The sequence below is a fragment of the Lagopus leucura genome, unplaced genomic scaffold, assembly GCF_019238085.1.
Source record: "Lagopus leucura isolate 7727_CA_CO unplaced genomic scaffold, USGS_WTPT01 Super-Scaffold_100157, whole genome shotgun sequence".
NCBI lineage: Eukaryota > Metazoa > Chordata > Aves > Galliformes > Phasianidae > Lagopus > Lagopus leucura.
Genome location: NW_024962334.1, coordinates 19363166 through 19386101, shown reverse-complemented (window position 1 = coordinate 19386101; position 22936 = coordinate 19363166). Strand labels below are relative to the sequence as shown.

The 22936-nt window shown below is 41.6% G+C and overlaps 1 protein-coding gene across 1 annotated transcript in view; it reads left to right on the top strand.

Moving 5' to 3' along the window:
* Positions 1-18300, top strand: part of SNX10 (sorting nexin 10) — a 33603-nt gene extending 15303 nt beyond the window's left edge. Inside the window, 6 exon segments of the mRNA XM_042888759.1 lie at positions 3756-3842; positions 5904-6004; positions 6657-6755; positions 14298-14513; positions 15007-17624; positions 18032-18300. Of these exon segments, the coding sequence (XP_042744693.1) occupies positions 3756-3842; positions 5904-6004; positions 6657-6755; positions 14298-14513; positions 15007-15085 (582 nt within the window). The 3' untranslated portion in view covers positions 15086-17624; positions 18032-18300.
* Positions 18301-22936: the final 4636 nt, after the last annotated feature.

Genomic DNA, 22936 nt, shown 5'->3' with positions numbered 1-22936 from the left:
CTTCTTATTACTACGCACATCTGCTTTGCTTCTGTGTCTAGTAACTCTGCAGAGTTGTTTCACACAGGAGGGAGAAATTACTTTTTCTGTTCCCTCAATCATCCTTAACTGAACTAGCAAGAAATTCTGTTTTAGGGCTTTTAGGGCAGATTGTTCATGAGGATATTTAGGCCAGTTTCACAGCTGGAAATCAAGTGAAAGCTGAGTTTGGATAGGAAGTGTTTTGCTTATGAATTTTACAGTTTCTAGGAGAAGGAATGAACAGAGATGCTGCTTGCTGATAGTTTTCTTTTGGAATGATGTAGTTTCCAGTGCAGTTGTCTTCCACTCTAAGGGTTGGGCAGTTTGTACTATCAGCAATAAATTCTGATTTGGAGGGAATTGTTGCTTTAGGCTTTGCAGAAAACATATCATCCTTTAAGTGCATAATAAATACATCCTCAAAAATAAACAAGGGAAGCCAAGAGGAAAAAAAAAAAAAATTAGACAAAGTTTGTGTAACATGGTGTAATTGGCAGATCTGCCATTCTGGAAAAAACAAAGAGAACTTGGAGAAGGAAGGCAGCTTGAAAACGATTGCAGCAGACTAATGTAAAACTTCCCTGAAATTTTGGTTTTTTTGGGTTCTGTTTCCTAATTTGTAAGGCTGGTTTGCAGCATAGCCTTATGACAGAAGGTGAAGCATGTTTTCACGTGGTCTGTGGGAAGAGTTCAGCCTTGCCCATCACAGGTAAACAGCAGATCACTTGAAGATAGATGTGCCTTCTAAGGGTAACCTAACTAATATAGCAAGACTGGGAGGGAAAGGAGTATATAGAGAGGAGTAAGACAATTATTGCCTGAAACTGCTGTTATCTGTGTAATGTTTGTGACCAGTGGCCTGAGCCATCTGCCAGAGTAATCTTCTGCCCCCAAACTGTGCTCACACCCCCACATAGCCTGTATGTGAATCCTGGCCTTATACAAGGCTTGTGTTACAGGGTGGCTTAAGCACTGTTTGTGACAGCATATCTGCACCCATAGCAAGCAGTTAGGGCTACTTGAGTTAAGTCATAGTTGTTATCCCAGTAGGGTTTTGTATCATAGCGAAGGCTTGAAGGTCAAAAGAAAAGGGACAGGCTCGGTGTATGATTTCACTGTTTCAGAGCAGCAGAAATGGTAATGAGAATTGGAATGATTGCTTCCAGGATTCAAGACGTTTGTAGGGGAAGTACTGCAGGTCTTGGGAAAGGCTGTACATTTTGGGTTTCTTCTCTAGTTGTTTCATGTTTGTCTTGCTTCACTCTGACCTCAGCCTTCGGTAAATGAAGAAAAAAAAGAAACACCCATTGCTCTGCTGAAGTTAAGGTTCTCTAAATTGGAGCTTATGCTGACTGTGTGGCAGTTTCCAGAGGTACCCTGCTGTACTGTAAAACATTTGGACTCTCGTTTCAGTGATGTATCACCCAGATGCCTGCCTACTACAGTACTTGTTGCAGGTATTGTTTCTTGTATGGGCAGAGTCTGAAAAGTATTCAGCTTCTACTTCCTGAAACTTGGTGGCTGCTTAATTGGAAATTAAAAGTGCATGAGGCTTTCTTTGGAAATCATGTGGCCTGGATCCAATGACAAGGTAACCCATATCTATCCCACAGCATATCCAGTAGTAGTTTTTTATGATAATGTTTTGTTAAAGTAGAGGTTTAAGGGAGCTGTTTACTTACAAGCCTATTTTGATTCCTTACAAAGGAGAAGGCTATAGAAGGTCACTTGGAAATGAAGTAATTCGATGAACCTAGGCAACAGGAAGCAAAATAGAAAGATGATATGGCAATTGATGCTGGGAAGGGATCTCAAGGTTAGTTATGAGCAGGCTGTTTACAATTTTGACTCCTGGGTGCCTATTGTTTAGGAGGAGAAGAGGGGATAAAAAAAACTACAAAGAACACAGCAGAGGAGTCTCCAGCCTTCTTCAGTGAAGAAAGAAGAAGCAGAGGTGGTAGGAAACTATTAAATAGGCTTTAGTTGGCATGACACTCATGACAGATACCAAAATGGTGCCCAAAATGCAGAAAACACCCCTGTGACTAGAAGTGGGGCTACACAGGGTAAATCTGTGGGCTGGATCCAGCCACCAGGCCACAGGTTCCCATCTCTGAAGGTTGAGTCCAGACCTCCCTGCCACATACAGAGGGCAGTTACTGCTCAGGAAAGAAGTCCCTTTTCCTGCCAAGGCTGTCCTTGTTCTGGCAATCTGTTCCATGTGTGCTGCTGGTGTATGTGGTGGAAGGAACTTAGCTGAAGAGTAAAGGTTTATTTCTGATATCTGTGGTTTGGGTGTGGAGAGACACAGTTTGAGAGCTTTCTAGTTCAGGATTTTTTGAAAAGAGAGATACTGGAAAAGCATATAGTTGATTTCTGTATCTGGCTATTAAGTGCAATGCCTTCTTCTCAGGAAAAATGTCTCCACAGCTGAAGATTATATTCTTGTCTTTCAGTCTGTGAGTGGTTGCCCTAGCTCTTTGAGGTTATCACTTGTTTAAGCAACTGCTTTTGGGCAGCCTGTTCTTTTTGCTGTGGAGATAGCAGGTAGGTAGACAAAGCTTTCAACCTTTGTATTTTAAAGAAAACTTGTCCATCTCAGTATGAGCGCACAGTTATACCATATGTATACAATCTGTATATATATTTTAAATTGTAAATGCAAGATTTCATATGGTGGTTAGCTGAGGATACTCAGAAGCATGTGATTCTTCAGCTGCTCCCAGTTACCACTGCAGCAATGCCCACAGGCCTCGCTCAGTCCTTTGGGATCACTTTAAGTCCTCATATAAATGTATGAGCTGTAAAGAAATGGATTAGATGTGACAACCCCTAGGACAAATACTCTGTATCACTGTATGATGGAAACAGAATTATGCTCTGCAGGGTGGCTGTGTTGCTTCCTTGTACAGATTGCTGGAGAGGCTGGGATAGTAGTGCCTTTGTCCTGAAGTCCTCAGCTGTGCTCTGTGCCTTAAGTTCCTGGTATATCAGAAAACATAAGGGCAGTATTCATCTCCTTGCACACTGGATCTGGACTGTAGGCTTTGGATCACAGTTCATGCTATCAAATCACATCCAGGGCAATTAACAGTGGTACATTCTTATCTACTGGGCTGGAGCAAGTAATTTCAAGTGTGAAAGGAAGGCAGTTCTTCAGCTTCTTGTGGAAGTACAGAGTGGTTATCTCTCAGATCCCTGGAATCAATGTGTATAAACACTTGATTAAAAAAAAAAAAAGAGATAAAATGACAAAAGAGTTTTAGGGGCAAATAAAGCATTGTGCTTAAGTATTGGGTACACGGAACATGTTTGTAATACTTTTTTTTTTTTTTGGTGAATCTTGTACAAAGGTGGGAAAAGCTAATTTTAATGCTTGCCTAGCTGTATCTCTCTTTAGTGACTTAGAGTGTTAGATTTTAGTTCTTAGCTGCTGAGATCACCAACACTCCCATGCATGAAGCGTGTATGACTTTTCATCATATTACTTAATCTGAAATATTCCCTTTTAGCTAGCATTTTGGCAAAGAATTTCCTGGGCGCGTGGTATAGCTCAGATGATTCATTGCACTTTGCTTCTCCTTTTATAGCATTGCAAAATTCAATAAAGCAGCAGTTCAGCTTTTAATCTGAGCGCAGTAGTTTATGGAGCAGCTCAACAGACAAGAGAGTCTTTCAGGTTCTCTTTGTTTTCTGAAATTAATTGCTTGATTTTTTTTATTATGCACCTGCAGGAATTTGTTACTGTTTTGGTGCGAGACCCCAGGACACAGAAAGAAGACTCATGGCATTCTTACATAGACTACGAGATATTTATTCATGTGAGTATAAAAATATCACCAGAGATTCTTTGGACTCGTACTATTGCTTCTGTCCAAGTTGGGACTCACTGCAGGTATTAATGGAATTTCTTTGCAACAGCTGTGGGAGGCTGTAGGATGTTAGTCTCCTTTTAATGATTAGCTGCAGTGGAGCAGGTAAGGATAGACTGGCCAAAGACCATGCAGAAAAGTGCTTGGGAGAGCTGGGAGTAGGACCTGGTATTGCACTCACAGTTGCATTCCACACTGTCTTACAACAGATGCTATTCTTAGCTTTACTTATCAACTTAGAAGACTGTCAGGATCAGTGGTATTTTACCATTACAAAAGAGTTCTGGTGTTCAAGTATTCATGCTGAAAACAGCTTTATTTGCAGGTATCTGTTTATTTGTCCTTCGAGTTCTTCTGTTTGCCGAGTTACTTGGTCACTGCAGTGTGCTTGTTTTCAGTGTACCTTGACAGTCATGACATGCCAGCTCAGTGGTGCTTGGATGTGTCAAATAAGGATATTCTGGTTCATAATTGTAGTTTACCTTGTGTTAATGGGAGTGCCCTTAGAGTCATAGCCTCTTGTGTTAAATCTGTCTTATACATAAGTTTATTTTCTTCAGTGGATGAGAGTTACTTTAATTTCCTAAACTAGAAAAGCTATCTTGATTTCCTAAATCTAGATCCAGAGTTTTTAATTACAATGTAAATAAAGTTTTCTGAAGCATGTCAGCTGTTGGATGAAGGGTTTGAGAACACCAGGTTACCTGGTTAGCACAAGAAAGGAAGAATTTGTCTTTGTGGGAGTTAAGCATTCAGTCAAATGATCGCTTGTTAAATGTCCATCGTTAGAAGCACTTCTACCCTGTGTGTCAATCAGCTGTGAAACTTCTGCAGTGTGGTTTAAGTGCTGATTCAAAAGTGATAATAATTTTGACACACAGGTAAGAGAAATTCTTTCTATTTGGCAGTGGGTGGTGTGCTCTGCTACTGTTTCATAGGCAGTAGTATTTCTCAATAGAAGTGTAGTACTGTCTTCCTCAGCAGCTGTTAGAATCATAGAATGGCTGGGATTGAAAAGGGCCACAATGATTGTCTAGTTTCAACCCCCCTGCAGGGTTGCCAACCTCCAGACCAGGCTGCCCAAAGCCACATCCAGCCTGGATGGTTAAATTTGAGACAAAGTCATTTAGACACGGCGTTACATGACTCATTGCTGAGCATTTCTGAAGCTGGTAAGCATCAGCTCGGTTTCCTGCCAGGACTCTGACCAAGTATCTAGATCAGTCCTACCACCCAGTCTACCAGTTGGATTCAAAGTCTTGGTTCTTCCAGGTTCCTAGACCAGCTGGATTCCCTTTCTATCTCCTAGAGTACTTGAATTCTTAAGCTGTGCGCTAGCCAAGATACTCATCTGTTCCAGAAAGCTGGCATCTTTGTGCCTTGCACAGTCTGCATTGTACAGTTGGCTAACAGCTCTCAGCAAGATACTGAGGTCTGCTTGGACTGCAGACAATTTTATAATGGAGTCTTGTCTAGGAGATGGTGTTTCCCCTAAATGTATGCTCCACAGAAAAACTTGGCAAAAGCATTTAATCTTCATGAATTGTTTCTCTTTGAATTGGCATTTTCTGGTGGGGTAGTAGTGTTCTATGGGAAAATTTCCAAATTTTGCAGAGTGCAATTTCTTTAACTTTTGATTGCACACACTGTTAGAATAGCTAATTGTTTGCAGAATTATAACTAGAATAGCTAAATGTGGCTTTTTTCTGTAAAGTTTGGCATTGTCTGCTAAAACTTTTTTTTTATATAGAAAATTGTACCATTATCGTGATTATCCTCTCGATTTTAAAAACAAAAGAAAAAAAGGTGATGAAAAATTCACCTGAGAAGCACTACAAACTGTCACCAGTCCTGTCTGAGATACAGCACGGTCCTCAACATAAACTGAATTAATGTCAAACTTTCCACCGGTGTCACAAGGATTAGCATCTCAAATGTTTTCTTTATATCATGCCTGCACTTTATGCTGAGCTTGTTTGCAAAACATTATTTTATTTAACTTCCCAACAGACAAACAGTATGTGCTTTACGAGGAAAACATCCTGTGTTAGACGGCGCTTCCGAGAATTTGTTTGGCTTCGGCAGAGGCTTCAGAGCAATGCTGTGCTCATGTGAGCAACTTTTTATTACTGGCTTGTTTCATTAAATATCTATTTAATAATTTATCAATAACACAGGGAAGGGGAGCATTGTTTCCTCTTAATTCTGAGAACCGTAAGAATCAGAACTGGGAAGTGTCCTGCATTTCCTGCTACTACAGTTTATAGGATCATAGTGTTTTAAACTCAGAAGAATGTGGTTTGTACTGATAACCTTTGTTTGGTGAACCCCAGTCTAATTTCTAACAGATCTGAGCTGTTTCCTTTTGCTGCACAGAGGTAGTGGAAACAACCAATGTGGCCAACACAGACTACTAGGCCATGCTGAGCTTGAGGCTGCTTAAACTTGTTGATGACAAGACTATAGGTGTATGTTCTGTGAGCTTCTGGGATGTGCATGGTAGAACCCAAGAGCGTAGAGGGTCTAGGCAGGCATACCTGCAGTCATATCAACTGGACCAGAAGAATCTGAGTCATTCCTCCTTACGAGGTGTTGTCAGAAGCCCTCTGATTTCTCAACTTTGCATTATCAAATTCAGTTTAATGAGGCTTCTGGAATATGACTCATTATTTTAAAAAATGTGGGATTGGCATTTGCTTGTATCAATTTTCTTCATTGCTTCAGCTTTGTTTTTAACTGTGTACTTGCTTGTTCTTTATAAAGACAGTTACCTGAACTGCCATCTAAAACTCCCTTTTTCAATATGAACAATCCCCATCACGTGGACCATCGTCGCCAGGGCCTGCAGGAATTTCTGGAGAAGTAAGTGCATCTTGTCTTAGCGAAGTTGGCTTTTTCATGATGTCATCAATTTTGATTGAACGTAGTTCATCTCTGGTACCTGAGAGCCACCTTGTGGTCAACTGTACATGCTACATGTTTTGCTTTATTTGTGCAAAGTCATATTTCATACACATGAATTCAGCTGTACAGGCTGTCAGAAATCGTCAGCTTGAGGTTTTCTGTCATTTCATGGACTGATTAGTAGTAATGGTTTAGTATTTATATTGCTTTGTGATTGGTTATTAAGGTTGAAAAATATTTCATGGTGATGCTTACTTTTGTCTTCCAAGAATAAGCTAGATATTCTTTATACAAAGAAATAGACTGCTTTCCATCTCTATATTCATGGAATATCAGTGTCTCTGTAATGAATTCTGGGGTCTGTACCACTGGGAGCTTGGGAAAATTTGATAGCGAGTTCTTCTAACATGGATACTACCTATAATGCCAATTACTGTGTTTACCACTGCCAACATAAACAAGCTCTATCAGCTGTGATAATTTTCACTACAGCTGCAGATTGTATAAAATCATTCAGCTGTGTGGTTATGTAAAAGATTTACGTAAATGAACACAGCTAGACTGTGACCTGAGTTACAGGGGAGCACTGTGTTAGTTCCAGCAGTGCATTGCTCAGTAATGCTGCTATAAAGCCCTTTATCATCTGCAGTGGCAGAGACCTCATTGCTGTAATTTTCTGCTTTCTCTGCCATTATCCTATATCTTGCCACTGCTGTTATGAGTGCAGACCTGTTCAGTGTTGCTATGGCAGAACTGTGAATGACTTTGGATGCTGCCTTTAGCCTCTGTTCAGATTAAGAACATAGCAAACCTGAGAACAGAGACATTAATCTTCTATTGTTATTAATGTTTCTGTGAAGCAGAGCTGCATAAGGAAGAAAAATCATTTAAGACTTTAAGCCTTATGGTCAGGAAGCAGAGGAATAGTAGGCCCACTGTTTTTCCAGTCAGTATGTTACAATTATAGGTTTCCATAGCAGACTGTAAATGCTTGTTCCTGAAATATATGCATTAAGCTGAACAACTGAAGGCAGGGAGAGCTAGCCATTGCAGAGGCTCCATGTACAGTTGTATACAGGATCTGTGGCCAGAAGGGTAAATACTGGTTGAGGGCAGATAAGATGAGGAAAGGAAAGCAGAAAAGGATGACTGTGTATTTTCTTACCTTACTCAGGAGAGAAAGACACTGAAATATCGCCTCTAGAAGCACAGTCGCTAATACTGATGGTCAGCCAAAGAGTCTGGTAGTTCAGCCCCTGTGTCTGAGCAATTTTACATTATCTGTGCCTCCTCATGGAGTGGTGAATTTTCAAAATCACTCTTATTTTAAAATGTTAACAGATTGGCCTCTGCACTAAGGTATGTTGTCTCAGCATCATAAATAATAACAATCACTGCCTGTGCTTCAGGAGACAAAACAGAGGTAGATTCTCTTGAAACAGATCATCACATTGTGATTTTGTGGATGCCTGTTTTGACAGGGTACTGACAGGAGAACATGATGGCTTGTTGAGCATTTTGCCTTGCTGCTGTTAGTCCAGGAGTGAGGAAAGAGGCATCTCTGTTGTAAGGAAATGATTTAAACGTTTCAATTTGGATGCCTTTTAGAAAGGTGTCAGCTTTCCCTCAGCCCTGGGGTCTAGTTGGAAGGAATTTGCAGAGATAAGTTGTGTGGTGATGAATTGACTTGGCAAATAGCATGCTGTACCATTGCCCTCTGCTGGCTGGCATGTTAGATGTACTGCTATTTATAGTTAGGATCTTTTTATTAGCTGATCCATATTGCTGTGATGCTTCTTTTATTTATTTCTAAATAAGTCAGGACCAAGGGACTTATTAGATCTTACACTGAAAAAGCATCTGGGGGACTCATTAACTAGTGTGTTGTCTTTAAGTCTTGTATGTGATCATTGCTGATTTTGGACTGCTCCAGCTAATATACTGAAAGTACTCCAATTCTTCTGTCTTAATATATTGGTGGTTTATATACAGTTTATTTATACAGCTGATTTTTCTTTGTGGGATGAAATCTGTGCCACTTGTGTGCATCTGTTGAGGCAGAGGTTTATAGGTAACAGATTTCAAATGCCCACATGTAAGGAACCCAGCCTATATTTGATATGCTATAAGCTTATTGGCTTGAAACCATACCTGCCGTGGAGTTCAGTTTTGTAAGAATTTCTGATTCTTCCCTGTGCCCATTGCTCTGTGTGAGAAGTTGCTGCAGCTTCTGCCAGGACAGCAGCCACATGCCAGAGGAGTAAGGATTTTGCTGCTGGAGGCAGTACCTTGGGAGCCCTGTGGCATCCTATCTTTGTCAACTGCTGTAAAGTCCCTTTGTTCTTCACATGTCACTCAACACAGGTAGCTAGCATGGTGAGGTGCTTAAAAAGGACCTCTGTGTAGCTTCTTCCTGTAAAACGTGCCAATAGCTGGAAACTATATCCAAGCTGTACAGTTTGGCGAAGTCTGAAAATGTTTCCCATTTTGATTTGGCTTTCCCACACCAGCACAGGGTAAGACCTGCTATTCTTACAGGTAATTATCTCTGAATGATGAAGAGCTGTAAGGCTTACTTCTTGTCTGGGCGTAATTTAATATTTCAAAAGTCCATTTGCATTAACGGAAGCCAGCTAGCCCATTTTCAATTACAAATTACTTTGTAAGAATCAGGAAGATTGTGGTTTTTTCCTGGTATGTATCCTCATGCATTTGAGGATGTCTGTAGGTTGATTCACTGGAAAAGCTTACTCTTAAATTGGAAGTCAAAATTGAAACACTGCCTTATAGGACTAGGTTCTACAAGATCCCTTTTGCTTTCATCCCTGAATAACTGAAGAACTGTAACTTTGGGATTCAGGTTGCCTTCCTTCCCACAAGCATAAGCTGGCATAGAGGTAGAGGGCTCTTTCCTGGAGAGGTCCCCACGCTGTGACACATGGAAAGTGGGGGGCTGGTTCTGAAGAGGATGGATCCCAGCCTGCCAGGGCCTACGTGGCAGGTTGGTCAGCACTGAGCAGCAGGAGCATTGCAGCCATAGGCAGGTAGGATTGACTCCTGTGAGTGATGGCTGCCTTTTCCAGTGGAGCTGTTCTGAGCAAAGCATTGAAGCTTTTTCCTATCTGGTGAGGGAAGCAAACTGAAATAAATAATGCTTAGCAGACATGCTAATTCTTAAATGTATTCATTATCAGATCCTAAACAGTTGCTTCACAGTTGCTCGCTATCAGTAACATTTCCTCTGTTATAAAAAATGAATGAGGAAGCACAGTAGGCTTTTTAAAAGGAGGAAATGGAGCTTTGTTTACTGCAGGCTGTGCAGCCCTGCGTTCACTGCGAGAGGCCGAGCGGATGTTCAATAGAGGGCACCACAGCCCAGGCTGTGATCTGTTGTCTCTCAAGTTTTATTTTCTCCTTTCTCTCCTGATATGATGTAAATGGGCAGAGTAAATTTGTTGAAAACAAAATCGGAGTGTTAACCTTCCACACATATACGAGTGTGCATCTGTCATTGTATTAGGTTACAGTAGATACAGGAAATCTTTAGTTAGGATTAAGTTGTACTGTTCGGCCATATGTTGTTCTCCTCCAGCAGAACAGTGTATAATATACCTAATAAAATCATGTTGAAGAAAACCAGATTTTGGACCTTGTCCAAATAAGACAAAGCACATGTTTTCCCTTTAGTAAATGTTCTTGCTGTAAGATGGGGAAGGAGAAATACTCCTCATATACTACCCAGAGTTTCCTCAACAATGACATTACTACTTTTGGTTGTGAAGTTGTATTTTCTGCCCCTTTTCTTTAAGGGTCCAGAGATCACGAGCACTTACTGAAAGCTTACAAACAGATTCACATGGCCACGAATAAAAAATGATTTTATTATCTCTAATTCAAATGTAGAGCCTTCTCCTGCAGCCCTCTTAATCACATAAGCAGTCATTATGCATGTGAGCAATCTGGCTGAGAGGAGTGAGATCTCTGACAAGTAATGACTGCTGATGTGATAAAGACTTGCAGGATTTAGCCTTTCATTGTTATTCTAGGCATGCACAGAAAGTCTGTTGTTCTCTTAAATGTGTCCAGTGAGTTTATAGGAATTGTCATTGTGAGCCCCATGACTCTGACATTAGCACAACTGTGGAGGGAGCTGATTTACGTCACTGCAACTGCAGCTTTGCATTGACACCTGTACTCATAAAACTGCTGGAGGAACACCATCAATGCTCCTGATTGGATTCAAACAGTGTGAATGCTTACTTGTGCTTTGGTATTAATGTTATATATGAGTATTAATATTAGGGCATTCCACCTTTTCTTCTGCTTTTATTGATTTGTGCGTTGTGCTGTGAGATTTTGACCTTGCAGCCCATGGAGCCCAGTGTGCATTTCAGAGGTGCAGCACCTTGCACAATGAGTCCCCAACTTGGTGAGGGCCTATGGGGTGGCTGCTCTGCCAGCCCTCAGTGCTGCTCCCACACCTGGCCACAAGCATGTGGTTATTTCCTTGGAACAGGATTTCCAACAGGAAAACGTACTGCTGACGGATGGAGCAGAAATTATTTTTCATTTTGATTGCTAGAAGGATGCAATTAAAAAGCAATCTAACCTGTTGGTTCAGATGAGGGGGTGAAAGCAGTTATTTTTTAATTAAAAGAAAAGAGAAACGTTTCAAGGGTACAACTGGGTGAAAGGTGTGTGTGTGTGTGTGTGTGTGTGGTTGCGTTTAACTGCTTTGCAAAATGCTTTGTGTGTTTGACGTCTTCCCCCGCCCCCAAATGTGTGCATGCTATTTAGCTTCACCTACGTCTTCCCGTTCCTTCCCCCCGGTTTCTCTTCCGTCATTTCAGCTCCAGATGGCGCTGTGAAGCAGAAAAGAACATCACTGCGAAATAATGAGTCCTATGTAAAGTAAAATTGGGAATTGAATTATAGCAGCAAAGGGGGGGAAAAAAAAAAAGTACAGTAGCCTTGAGGTCCCAATCAGTCTGTGCTCTCATGGCTTTTGTTTGCTGTACCATGCGTTGGGTTACTGCTGAGTTAATAACAGCGCTTTCGCAGTTCAAGGCTTAGCAGAATTGTACTGGACGTGAAGTAAAGCTAAAATGAATTTGTGTCCAATATCATTGGCATTAGCGCTCATTGCTCCTCTGGTGTAATGCCTCAAACCATCTAAAATCAATTTTAAAGATTAGCCATTATTTTATAAAGAAAATAAAATAAATTCCAAGCAGCAACCGAGCTGTAAGCATGGCATAATGGCACGAGCAGTTAGTTACTTGTGTTTTCGCTGGGTGGCAGGAAACTTTGGAAGGTAGAGGAAGAAGAAAAGCTGTGAAACTAAATGCCATGGGCAGAATTTAATCTCTTGGCTTTTGCTGTTACTTTGTATTAGACACGCCAATGCTTAGAATTGCAGAAATGTGCATCCCCCTCCTTGTGCTTATAAGCCTGGGAAAACGGGTAGCTCTCCTTCCTCAAGGGTTGAGCTCTGCAATGTTGTTTTTATACTTTTTAAATACTTTTTTTTCCTTTTCTTTTAAGAGGAGGAAAAGAGGGAGGAGAAAATTGACTCCCCTGAGCGCGCAAACCATGAATGTGGATTTACTGTGTAGAACAGTATTTTTTTTCTTGTATTTTCTGTCGCAATGTTTGTCGTCTTTTGGAATGTGTTTATCACGAGTCAAGGCTGAAATCCTCTGTTAGCATCCAGTGAATGATGACTTTTCAAAGCATTCATGAGGCTGGTGCTGTCAAGGTGTGTAGACTTGTAAATTCTGTGATTTGGGTTGACTTCCAGGGCATTTGCTTGCTTCTTTATGAGAGCTAAGAAGTTTTTCAGTATGTTAATACACTGCGTGCATTGGCTTTACAGATACGTACTCTGTTTGCTATGTTTACTTTTAATTAGAGTTGTGAGAATTTATATGAGGTTGAGAAGACAACATGGGCATGAAAATGTGTTTTGAGTTTCAGTCAAGTCTGTTCCTTCTTAGACAGTTTTATATGCACCTGGTAGGTCACTGGGCTCACTGGAGGCATTTCCTCACTGTAAGAAGTCAAAGTTTGAATTATTTGGTTGAGAATGCGTGTGTTTGCCTAGGCAATGGAAATATGTGCAAACACAAATATCCTACATTTTTAGTTAGACAACTCTTATTATTTGTTTTGACTTGCCAGAATTGTATAGGCTTAGATAAAACCAGACATATGTTAGCATGCTAATTAAATGTTGTAATGTTGGCTATTTTAGAGCATGGATTTCAGAATGTATTTGTATTTTAAAATGTTACAGTCCAAGCACTTCATTAGTCTTATTTGATAGAAGGAACTGATCAGTTATGCATTTAATTTTAATCAGAGTACCTATCAAATGCACTGTGTCTTACTGCTTTTACTACTTCTTGCATTTAATGTTATTTCTTGTCTCCTACTGCATAGTAATTATTTTTGGGGGCAACTGTTGTAGCCCAAATGGGTAGAAATAGGTAAATAAAGACTCCTAATAGTTTTGGTTTCTTTAAAGATATTTAAGTTTTATGGAGTGCTATTTGGCACGGCCATAGACATAATCTCTTTACTCACCTGGATAGGAAAAATTGCACGTGCAAATAGGCAAAAAGTCTCTTGTTACACATTGTAGGATATATGTACAGAAGAATTCCTTCTGTAGAGAAATGCTACAGCAAAGCTGCAATATTTTTTTCAAAATAGCGACGGTGATCTGCAATTTTAAGTCCTTGCAGAAGTGCCTCTACAGCGTTCTGTGTTCCTGGAACGTATTACACTTTCTTTACTCCACTATATGAAAGTAAATGCTGTGTGCTAAACGTATTTGAAGATTTAACTTGAAATACGTATAAGCCAAATATGAAAATGGACTTTTGAAAAGCTAGAATGAAATTGCATGTAAGGTTCTCTGAGAACTGTTTAGAGGTATATTTAAAACTGTGCTCAGTAGCAGCATTTTCACTCTTGTTTAAACGTATGTCTGTAAACAAGTTCTGGCTAACGTTGGCTCTGTTTGCAGGGATTTCAAAGTTTTCACTGCGTGTGTCTGGAGCTCTGTGTCTCTGCACACACTTCTTTGCCCAACCAAAGAAATTGGTGACCTGCAGCTTTCAGAAAAGCTTAGCTATTTAAAAACAATTATCCAAACAGAGACCAAATTTTCGTTAGAGGCTCCAACTGCCTGAAAATAATTAATTAATCCGTGTTGTAATAACAGATGGTTACACGAAAGAAACGTCCTTGAAGTTATTCTTATAGCAGATGTGCTTAACTCTTAGTTTTGTGTTTTTACTCACCTGAAATTCCAAATAACGTAAAAAGAAAGTAACGCACACCTAATCATTTTAATAAGCTCACTACATTCTGTAATTGATTTGGGATTCAGAAGGAATCTTAAAATCAGGGCATCATTTAGAATTTGTTCTGGTAAAACACTTCAGAATGTGCGTGTATCCACATAGAAACATTTCACTGCTCTTTTTTTTAAAGGATTCTACAAAATGCATTATTGCTCTCGGACAGCAGGCTTCACCTCTTCCTACAGACTCAGCTGAGTCCGGAAGATATGGAGGCTTGTGTATCTGGGCAGACCAAATATTCTGTTGCTGATGCGATTCAGAAGTTTGCCTCTTTGAATAGGCGCTTTCCTATAGAAGATGAAGAGAGAAAAAAAGGAGGAAACGATGCAGACTCTGATTCGGAGAGGTGATTTCTGTATTTCCTTACTTCTCGAGATTGTGTGTGTGTGTGTATATATATATATACACACACATATATATATATATACATATATATATACACACACACACACGCATGCGTGTGCTTCAGTTTTTTGTTGATGTAATACTAAGATAATGAAAAAATTAATTGACTGAGATTTTATTGAGCTGTGACAGCTCATCATAGAAGTCTTCACACACACCTCCACACTGAATTAATGAATGCAGTAGAAATTCAATTATCTGCATTCTGATTATGTGAATTTCATTTAGTCAGACTTGAATTATTCGCGTTTAAATTATCTTGCTAAAAAAATATCCAACTGCACTCCAAATGGCTAATTAAAAGTCCAAATTTCCTGTCTCTCTTTGTGACTGGAGATAATTAAAGTTCTCCTCTGTTACTCAGGCTTTGAGTGTGTTGTGAAAACCAATTTCCTCCTTTTATTTTATTTTTTTCCTCTCCCCTTTTTCTGCAGTTCATCCTCCGGGCTTGGACCTAGTGATGACAGCATTTCATGTGGATGTAAAGCAAGCCTAGCTTCTGAAGAATCATGAAAGATCAGTTCTGTATTCTTATCTTAAGGACAGCACAAAATGGTTTCTTCTATGTTTACCAGTTACATACCCCACATAAATGCAACTTGCTAACAACAAGCACCTAAAAGACTCATTGTCAACACAACAGTATGTCCTTACAGAGTTTTTAAACAGGCCTCGATATTATTTCTTTGATTTATTATGTCTGCTGACTCAGGTCTATGTGTTACCTATTGCATTTACTTCTCTGTAACTATAATAATCTCAGCATTGGGTTAGTCGTGTTCCGCTGACTGACGTGGCTGTTAAAATATTTCCCTTAGTGAGTGCACGTCTTAGAGCTGGAAAAATAAAGATAACTTCATCCTCAGCTTTAGAGTTGGTGTATCATATCAAACACAGTCAAAGCATCTTTTTGTAATTTGCAACAGAGAAGTTTCATCTTTAGAAGTCATTTGACATTGGTGATGAAATTACATACCCCGCAAGGTATTAACTTTTTCAAGTAGCTCAGCAACATCAGCAAAACAACATTTGTACGAACTATACACTGCTGACAATTTGAGATATAAATATATCTTCCCTGATCTTTCTGTGATGTTTATGGAAAGCCTGTTTTTATCGTGTATAAGAACATAAGGCCAAAATTCTTGAGTATGGTTTCTTGGAAATTGGAAATGATAATAAAAATGACATAACTTCTAGGGTTGCTGAGGATTCTCAGTTCCCAGGGAAATGATGGGTACTTGTTCCCAGTGAGAATCTTGGATGCAGTCCATTAAAACCAATGGCTGAATTTTCCACTGACTGCACTGTGTCCAGGACTCCACCCAACATATTTAACTTCATGCACCTACGTGAAGATGTTAGGAGCCATGCTTTAATGTAGCAGCATAAATGCTGTCTGTCACTCCGAGGTGATGATGATCCCATAGCTGCAACAAGCGGCGTGAATGCGGGCTGGAATCTTTGGGAATAACTGGAGCTGCCGGTTCCATTGTGGCTGCAGTTAGCACATGGATACGGAGCACTTCACAAACAAAAGGCAGGCTTGGATACAACTCTGTAACCACCAATTCTTATTTTGATTAAACGTCAGCGCTGCTCTTTATTGTTAGCAGCAGCTGCGTAGCGTCTTGTCCCAGGCTCTGTCAAAGGAATACGTTTTGCTGTGGTGCTGTATTTATATTTGACATTTAGCTGCTATTAAAAAGAGCTGGGGGGTCCGATGGGCCCAGCAGAGCTCCGTGTGCTCCGGCGCTGTGTTCCCAGCCTAAAATGGGTGCGTGTGTCCTCTTTAAGAAATCCGGGGCTACTTTCAAAGAAGGAGCGTTGTTCACCTCCTATGCATTACAGAAACAATAGATTATTAACTGGACACCTCATAAAGGTTAGCACAGGCATGTGTGGGCACGCTTTTTTCAAGCATCCAGCTGGGAATCTGTGTAATTTTAGAAACGTGTTCTAATAGCCTGAGGATAACATCTCTTAGGTAACTGCTCCGAGCCACTGTTTTCTGTTGATGGCAGCGCTTTCCTGAGATAAATACCCGTGCTTCTTTTTGCTTAGTCTGACTGAATTGCACAAATGGATCTCTTTGCCATCTCGGCTTGTGTGCCAGTTAGCAACGAAGCTGTTTTAACGTAAAACTGATAACGTTTAATTAAAGCAACAAGTTATAGCTAAAAGTAGCCTAAAAATAGTACCACTGTCACGTAGGGATGGTTCCATTGCACTACTTTGTTTTGAGAGAGTGCATTATTAGAAAAATTGTTTTGGGAGCTTATTTAAAAGATGGGGATATATAAAGCTGGAATAAAGCTAGAAATGGGAGCGATGTCAGAGGATGATAATGCTGTTTTTATTTAATGAAGTATAGGATGGGTGGGCTTTCTTTTATTTTTTTTAATATTATTTTTAGGTTTTGTTTGGAAAGCTCGAGCCGGGCTGCTGAAGCACTTCACTGCCCTGCCCTGCAAACAAGCCCTCAATATTTGACAAAGTGCAGAAACACAGAGCGTGGAGAAACCTTTGTGGCTGTTTTGTTTTTCCATTCCAGGAGCTGATCTGTTTGTGCGCTGCTGAATGGATTCCAAACAAAGGTGTTTCCGAAATAAATATCAGTTTTCTATCAATTCTGTTCTTATCTTGCTGTTTCCTTTGTCAGATTGCTCAGAAGTTGGAATTCTACAGCAGCTCTTTCTTCTGATCGGGAAGAAATGTGTTTAATATTTATCTTCTCACTGTTGGGTGTATTGGTTGTACTAGTGCATCTTTTTTATTATTATTAAAAAGGAAGGAAAAGTGTTCTATGTCCCAGTATTTATTTTGTGTATCAGCTGTATGTGAGTGCACATGAATGCTTTAATTGGAAGCATTTAAGTGCTAGTTTCTATTTAACTTAAAGATATTAACAGGAAATCGGTGTCTTTTGCAACTTGAGCAAGGAGGTGATTGTGAGTGTCGCGCGTTTTGCTTTTGCAAGAGCAGCCCTGGTATTCAGAGTGGTATTTCTTCGTTTTGAGCCATGCCATTTCCTGCTGGTCTTTCAAACAGGGTAATGTTGAGTTTGTAATACATTAAATTACTATTGCCAATTTCATCTAATGGCAATAATTCTGTGCTCAAGTAATTGCACTCCAACACTGTGCTTTAGCTTTTGCTTAGAATGCAACATTCCTATTTTATAGGATGATTTCTTAAAGTTTTCAATTAATTAAACCCAGTTACCCCTTTTATCCTGTGTTTATACCTACCATTGAGGCTTCCTCTTTTTTTCTATCAACAGCCTATTTGCTTTGACTTGCCCTGTATAATTTCAACTATTTTTGTGATATGTGCATACACAGTTGTATTTGCTTTTCTTTTCTTTCTGTTTTCTTTCTGGTTTTGTCCTTTTTTTTTTTTTTTTTTTTTTTAATTCCCTCTCTTTTCCTTTCTTTCTCTTTTCCTTTCTTTTTGTAGAAATTAAGAGGAAATGGCTCCAGCCATCCAGGCTGTCGAATTACAGAGTGTGTACCTCCAGGACGTTGTGAGCAACCGGTTACTGTGCCACTGGAACACATTTAATAAGAAAGAAGAGAAAAAGACATCTTTTGGACAGCAAATGTTCATGAGAAGAGCAGGGTGCTTCTGTAAACCCCCTCTACCTTCTGCCTGAAACATCCCATGCCCATCCCATGAGATTTTTAAAAATACGTTGAAATGTTTAGTGGAATAATATTTAAATACTGTGGGTGTGCACTGTTGGTGACTGTCACTCAAAGCGTAGGATGTGGTTTGGCGATGGATGGCACAGAGCTGTGCGTTTCTCTGCTACTTGCAGCGCTGGGTTTCTTCCCTGTGGCTTTTACAGGGCTGCATCCTTCCCCAGCACCAAAGTACAGATTCTGATTTCTATGATCAAGCTGATTCTGTTCAGGAAAAGCTCCGGTGCTTGAGGAAAGGCAGTCACAGCATCAGAGAAGTGGTCGGGGTGGAAGGGATGTAGCAATCGTTACGGTGCAGAAGCATTGTGCTGCAGTGCCTTCTGCAATAACGCCTTGGAAAGCACTGCATCTGCTTCCTATAGCAGGAATCGGCCTCAGCTGGGAGCTGCGGCACTTCTGCTTTCGTTCTTTATTGATTTGCGAGGCACCTCGGTGCACGGCGTGTGTATATATGTGTATGTAATTGTGGGTGTGTGTGTGCAGCATCTGCAGAAGCTGCTGTGAGGGATGGGGTGAAAGAGGAGAGGAAAAAAAAGGACAAAAGGAAAAGTGTGTGGGGGGGGAGGGTGTGTGTGAAAGAAGGAAATAGGAAAGGAGAAAAAAAAAGTAGTGGAAAAAGAGGGAATAATGAAAGAAACAAAAGGGACACGAGATAAATAATAATAAAAACAAGCAGGGAAAGAAAGGTAAAAAAAGAAAAGAAAGAGAGGGGGAAGAAAACAAAAATGGGGGAGATGCGCTCTCCCCGGGCAGGCAGCGTCCCCGGCGTCGCTGCCCCGATCCCGCCGGAGCTCCGCTCCCTGCCCGTCCCGCGGCGCCGCGCAGCGCTTTACCTGCCCGCCGCACCGCGGGGCCGCGCACGTGTGCCCGCGTCCCGACTGCTGGAGGCGCGCGGCCGCCATGCGGTTACCCGTGGCAACCGCAGCCCGTGGCAACGGAGAGGGAAGAGAGGGAGGGGGCTCCGCGCGGGAACAAAGGGGGCGGTGGCTCCGCGCCCCCCGCCCTGCAGAGGGAGCGTCCCTCCGCGCCGCCAGGGGGCGCTGCGGTGCAGCGGGAGGCGCGGGGCGGGCGGCGCCCTCGCGGTGAGTGCGCGGCTGCGCGGGGCTGCGGCGCTTTTAGCGCTTGTGTGTGTGCGCAAATGGCGGTGGGCCGCGGCTTCGTGCTCCCTGCCCCGCGCAGCCCTGCCAGCAGAGAAAGCAAAGAGAAGCAAAACAAAATATCTTATTCTTTTGGTTTGATTTATTTTACTTCATCTTGCTTGATTGGGGGGCCTTCCCGCGCTCCCCGTGATGTAAGCCGTGGTGCCTGGGAGCACCGGGCAGGATTTATGTAATTAATTGACCAGTCTTAACCTGTTATCGTGATGTAAGGAATTTGGAACTCATTAATTTGGGCCCTGACAGATTTCATATTAGAGCTGGCAAATATGGATTGAGCCTCTTACTCTGGTAGCAGCTGGAATTTCAGTGACAGTGAGGATTAGTGAAGAAGACCTATTGCCGGAGTCAGGCTGCCTCTTTGTAATCAGCAGCCCCGCTCCGCATGAACGGGGTGATGGGAGAGGAAAAAATAAATACCAAAAGGGGGGAAAACAAAAGAATACAGGGAGATGTGCTCATGTAGGGAGCAGAGCAGGGAGGAGAGGGCAGGCCGGAGGCAGCCGGAGCCTGCTTAAAGGCTGCAGTGGGAAATCGTGGTTCAGATTAAAACACAGCAAATCTGTGGCTGTGTCCTCTGGGCAGCCCCATCCAGCCCACTGCCCCTCTCCTGTTGTTGCTGCCCTCCATCTGGGGATCTCATCCGTGCTGAACGTATTGTGGGTGCCCCTTCTGTCCCTTGGGGAAGGCTTCCCAATGTTGGGATTCACACCCACAGCAGGGCCCGCTCTGCTCACAGCAGATAACGCTCTGGATCATAGCTTTAAGCCACTTGGTTTAATGCAAAGCAATGAAATCCAGACCCACAGAGTATGGCTGCACTGCCCTGCTTCATAGAGCATCCTTTGTCTGGCTGCCTCACCCTGCTCAAGGAGCTCATGCTTCCCTGTAGGCAGGGAGGAATTCACCTCTTGATAAAATGTCAACCAAGCACAACTAATTTCCTTGTTCATTTAAACGTGCCACACATGCCTAACCTTACCATTACTTTAAAAACAAACAAACACACACCAAATTAAGCATCTTATAGTGTAGTAGGCTATTATAGTCACAAGTATTTGCAGTTCCTCTGATTCTTTCCATGGGTATATTTAAAATATGCTGGAGTGGTAATTACTTGCTAGTGTTACCTGTGAATTTGGGTGCTTGCAGAATTAGTCTTTACTACTGGCAGTGTCTTCCCTCCTTTTTGAGCTTGTACATAAGAAATCAGTCATCCGCTGAGATGGGCCCTTGGCTTGATTCTTGCATTGTTTCTGTTCTTTGATAGTTGATAAGAAAGCAAAGCAAAAATGTTAAATAGAAAACAGTACAGAAAAAAACCTTTTGGACAAAACCGTCTCTGCCTCACATGTCTTGTAACTTAACCCAAGGCAGAAGGCCTGCTTCAGGTGATGTGCAAGTACCAAACACAAATGTCGGAGTAGAAATGCTTAAGACCTATCAGGGGCTGTCCATGGTTCAGCTGCAGTCCATGGAAAAAAAAATAGTTGTGCTGCTTATACTGAAGTTGAAAAAAATTCTGTCTTCTGAATGCTGCTCAGATTAAAAATGACATTCTTGTTTGAACCAATAGGTGGCTTTTGTGAATGTGCTGCAGTCAGGTGGGTTTTTTTCCTGAGAACACAAAAATACCTGCTCTGAATTAAAGAACATTTTCAAATAGTGGTTTTCAACTGTAATGAAGATGCATTTTTATTTCTGAAAGGAAGTAGGTACTACATGAAGTTCTAAATTTGTTTTCTATTATTCTGGAAATTCCTGTTTTTTGTGTGTAAGTCTGTAATGCATGATCAATAATTGTGATGATAAAGCGGTCTGTGAAATCTATTCTTTCTTCTCCACATGCACACGCTTTCAAAGTGCCATATATTTCCAGTTTGTAAGACCTCTCACGTGTTCCTATTTCATGTTGTTTACTCAGGTGATTAAGGCAGTTTTAGATGAATATCTCCCTGTGCTTCAGAAAGGAACACTGTGGTTTTGCAGAAGTCTCCCCTCTGAGCCAAGTGTCAGGAACTTTGAATCTATTTTATTTCCTATGCGAGCGATACTCACTTGCTGTGAAACTGGGCTTCAGTTCAATTGCTGGGAATTTTGAGGTCTTGAATTTTTAGCATGGGACAGGATTTCTCCCATAAAATACATTGTTCCTACATTCCCACTCGTATCTGAATTTGCTTCCTGTGTTGATTTGAAGACTGTTTTTCCAGTGGTGAGATCGAAGTACCAATGTGCGAGGAGCTATTCTATCCTTGTGGGCTGGTGTTCTCCAAGGGAGGCTACTTTTAAAGGGATTTCACTGCTTCAAGATGTGCTCTGAAGGAACTCATAACCCCCTACACGTCTCCCATGGGAAAGCTGCTCCTGCAGCTGGAAGTGGCCATGAATGTGCCCCTTGGGACAGTGCTGCTTGGTCCCAACGAATTACCTCGATGGAAGAGTAACCTGTACATGGCAGAAAAATGGTTTCCTATCATATGGCCAAAAAGTGCCTATATTGTGCTGCTTATATGAATCTTCTCTGTTATTCTCCACATCAGAAGATCCACAGCCCTTGCTGTTTCGATGACTGAAGATGTTGGGAGAGTCCATCAAAAGGATGCAAACTTGATTGCACATAACAGGAACTCTGGAAGCAAGTTTGGCTCTGGATGACTGGAAGTCAAAGTAACCCCTTGGCATCAGTGCCTGCACATCACCGGCTGGATATAGGAAGTCCATAATTCTTCTGTGTTTATGATAAAGCTTTCCTGCTTGGAGCTTCAAAGCCCTCTGCAGTGAGGGATTAATTCAGCCTCACATGCAGTAAACAGGATCTGCTCTTTTACAGGGGGGAAATGGAGAAACAGCAAGGCACAGGGACATCTGGGGCCTGCCGCAGGCCAGGGAGGAGCTGGGACTTTCCCCTGTTCAGTGCCAAGTGCCTCCAAAAGGCCCTGCTATCGGCACAAGACCTTTGTGAGAGGGAGCAGAGGGGCCCCACTTTTTGATGTGTGACTTGAATCACCTGAAAGGGATTTGCTTCCCTCTGAACTCCAGCACTGGGAAACCAAGCTCCCCCAGGCATCTGTTGCGTCTGAAAATTTGGGCCTAATTATCCTTCAGACTGTGGCATTCAGAGCAGAGATTTATGCCTATTTTGGAAAAGAAAAGGAGGTTACTCACACCTCTTGCTGATTAAAAACCAGAGGTGAGGAGAGATGGGCAATTAGGTTACCTTGTTTGCGCGGCTAAATAAGCGGCATGGGCAGAATTTGCTCGGAGGGACCCTTGCAGCAGTGCTGTGCTCTTGTTAATCTCGATGCTATGGTTGGAACCAAACTGGAGGAAGCAGGGCTGGTGTTGACAGAACATTACAGGACAGGGCCTTGTTCTGTGCTTGGAGTTTTACAGCATTTTCCTCTCGTCCTGCTGCTCCATAATCGCAGTGCTTCCTACGGGGCCTTTATCAGTGCAGACCACTGCCTGTAAATAAGAGAAATCCTGTTGCAAAAGTCCTG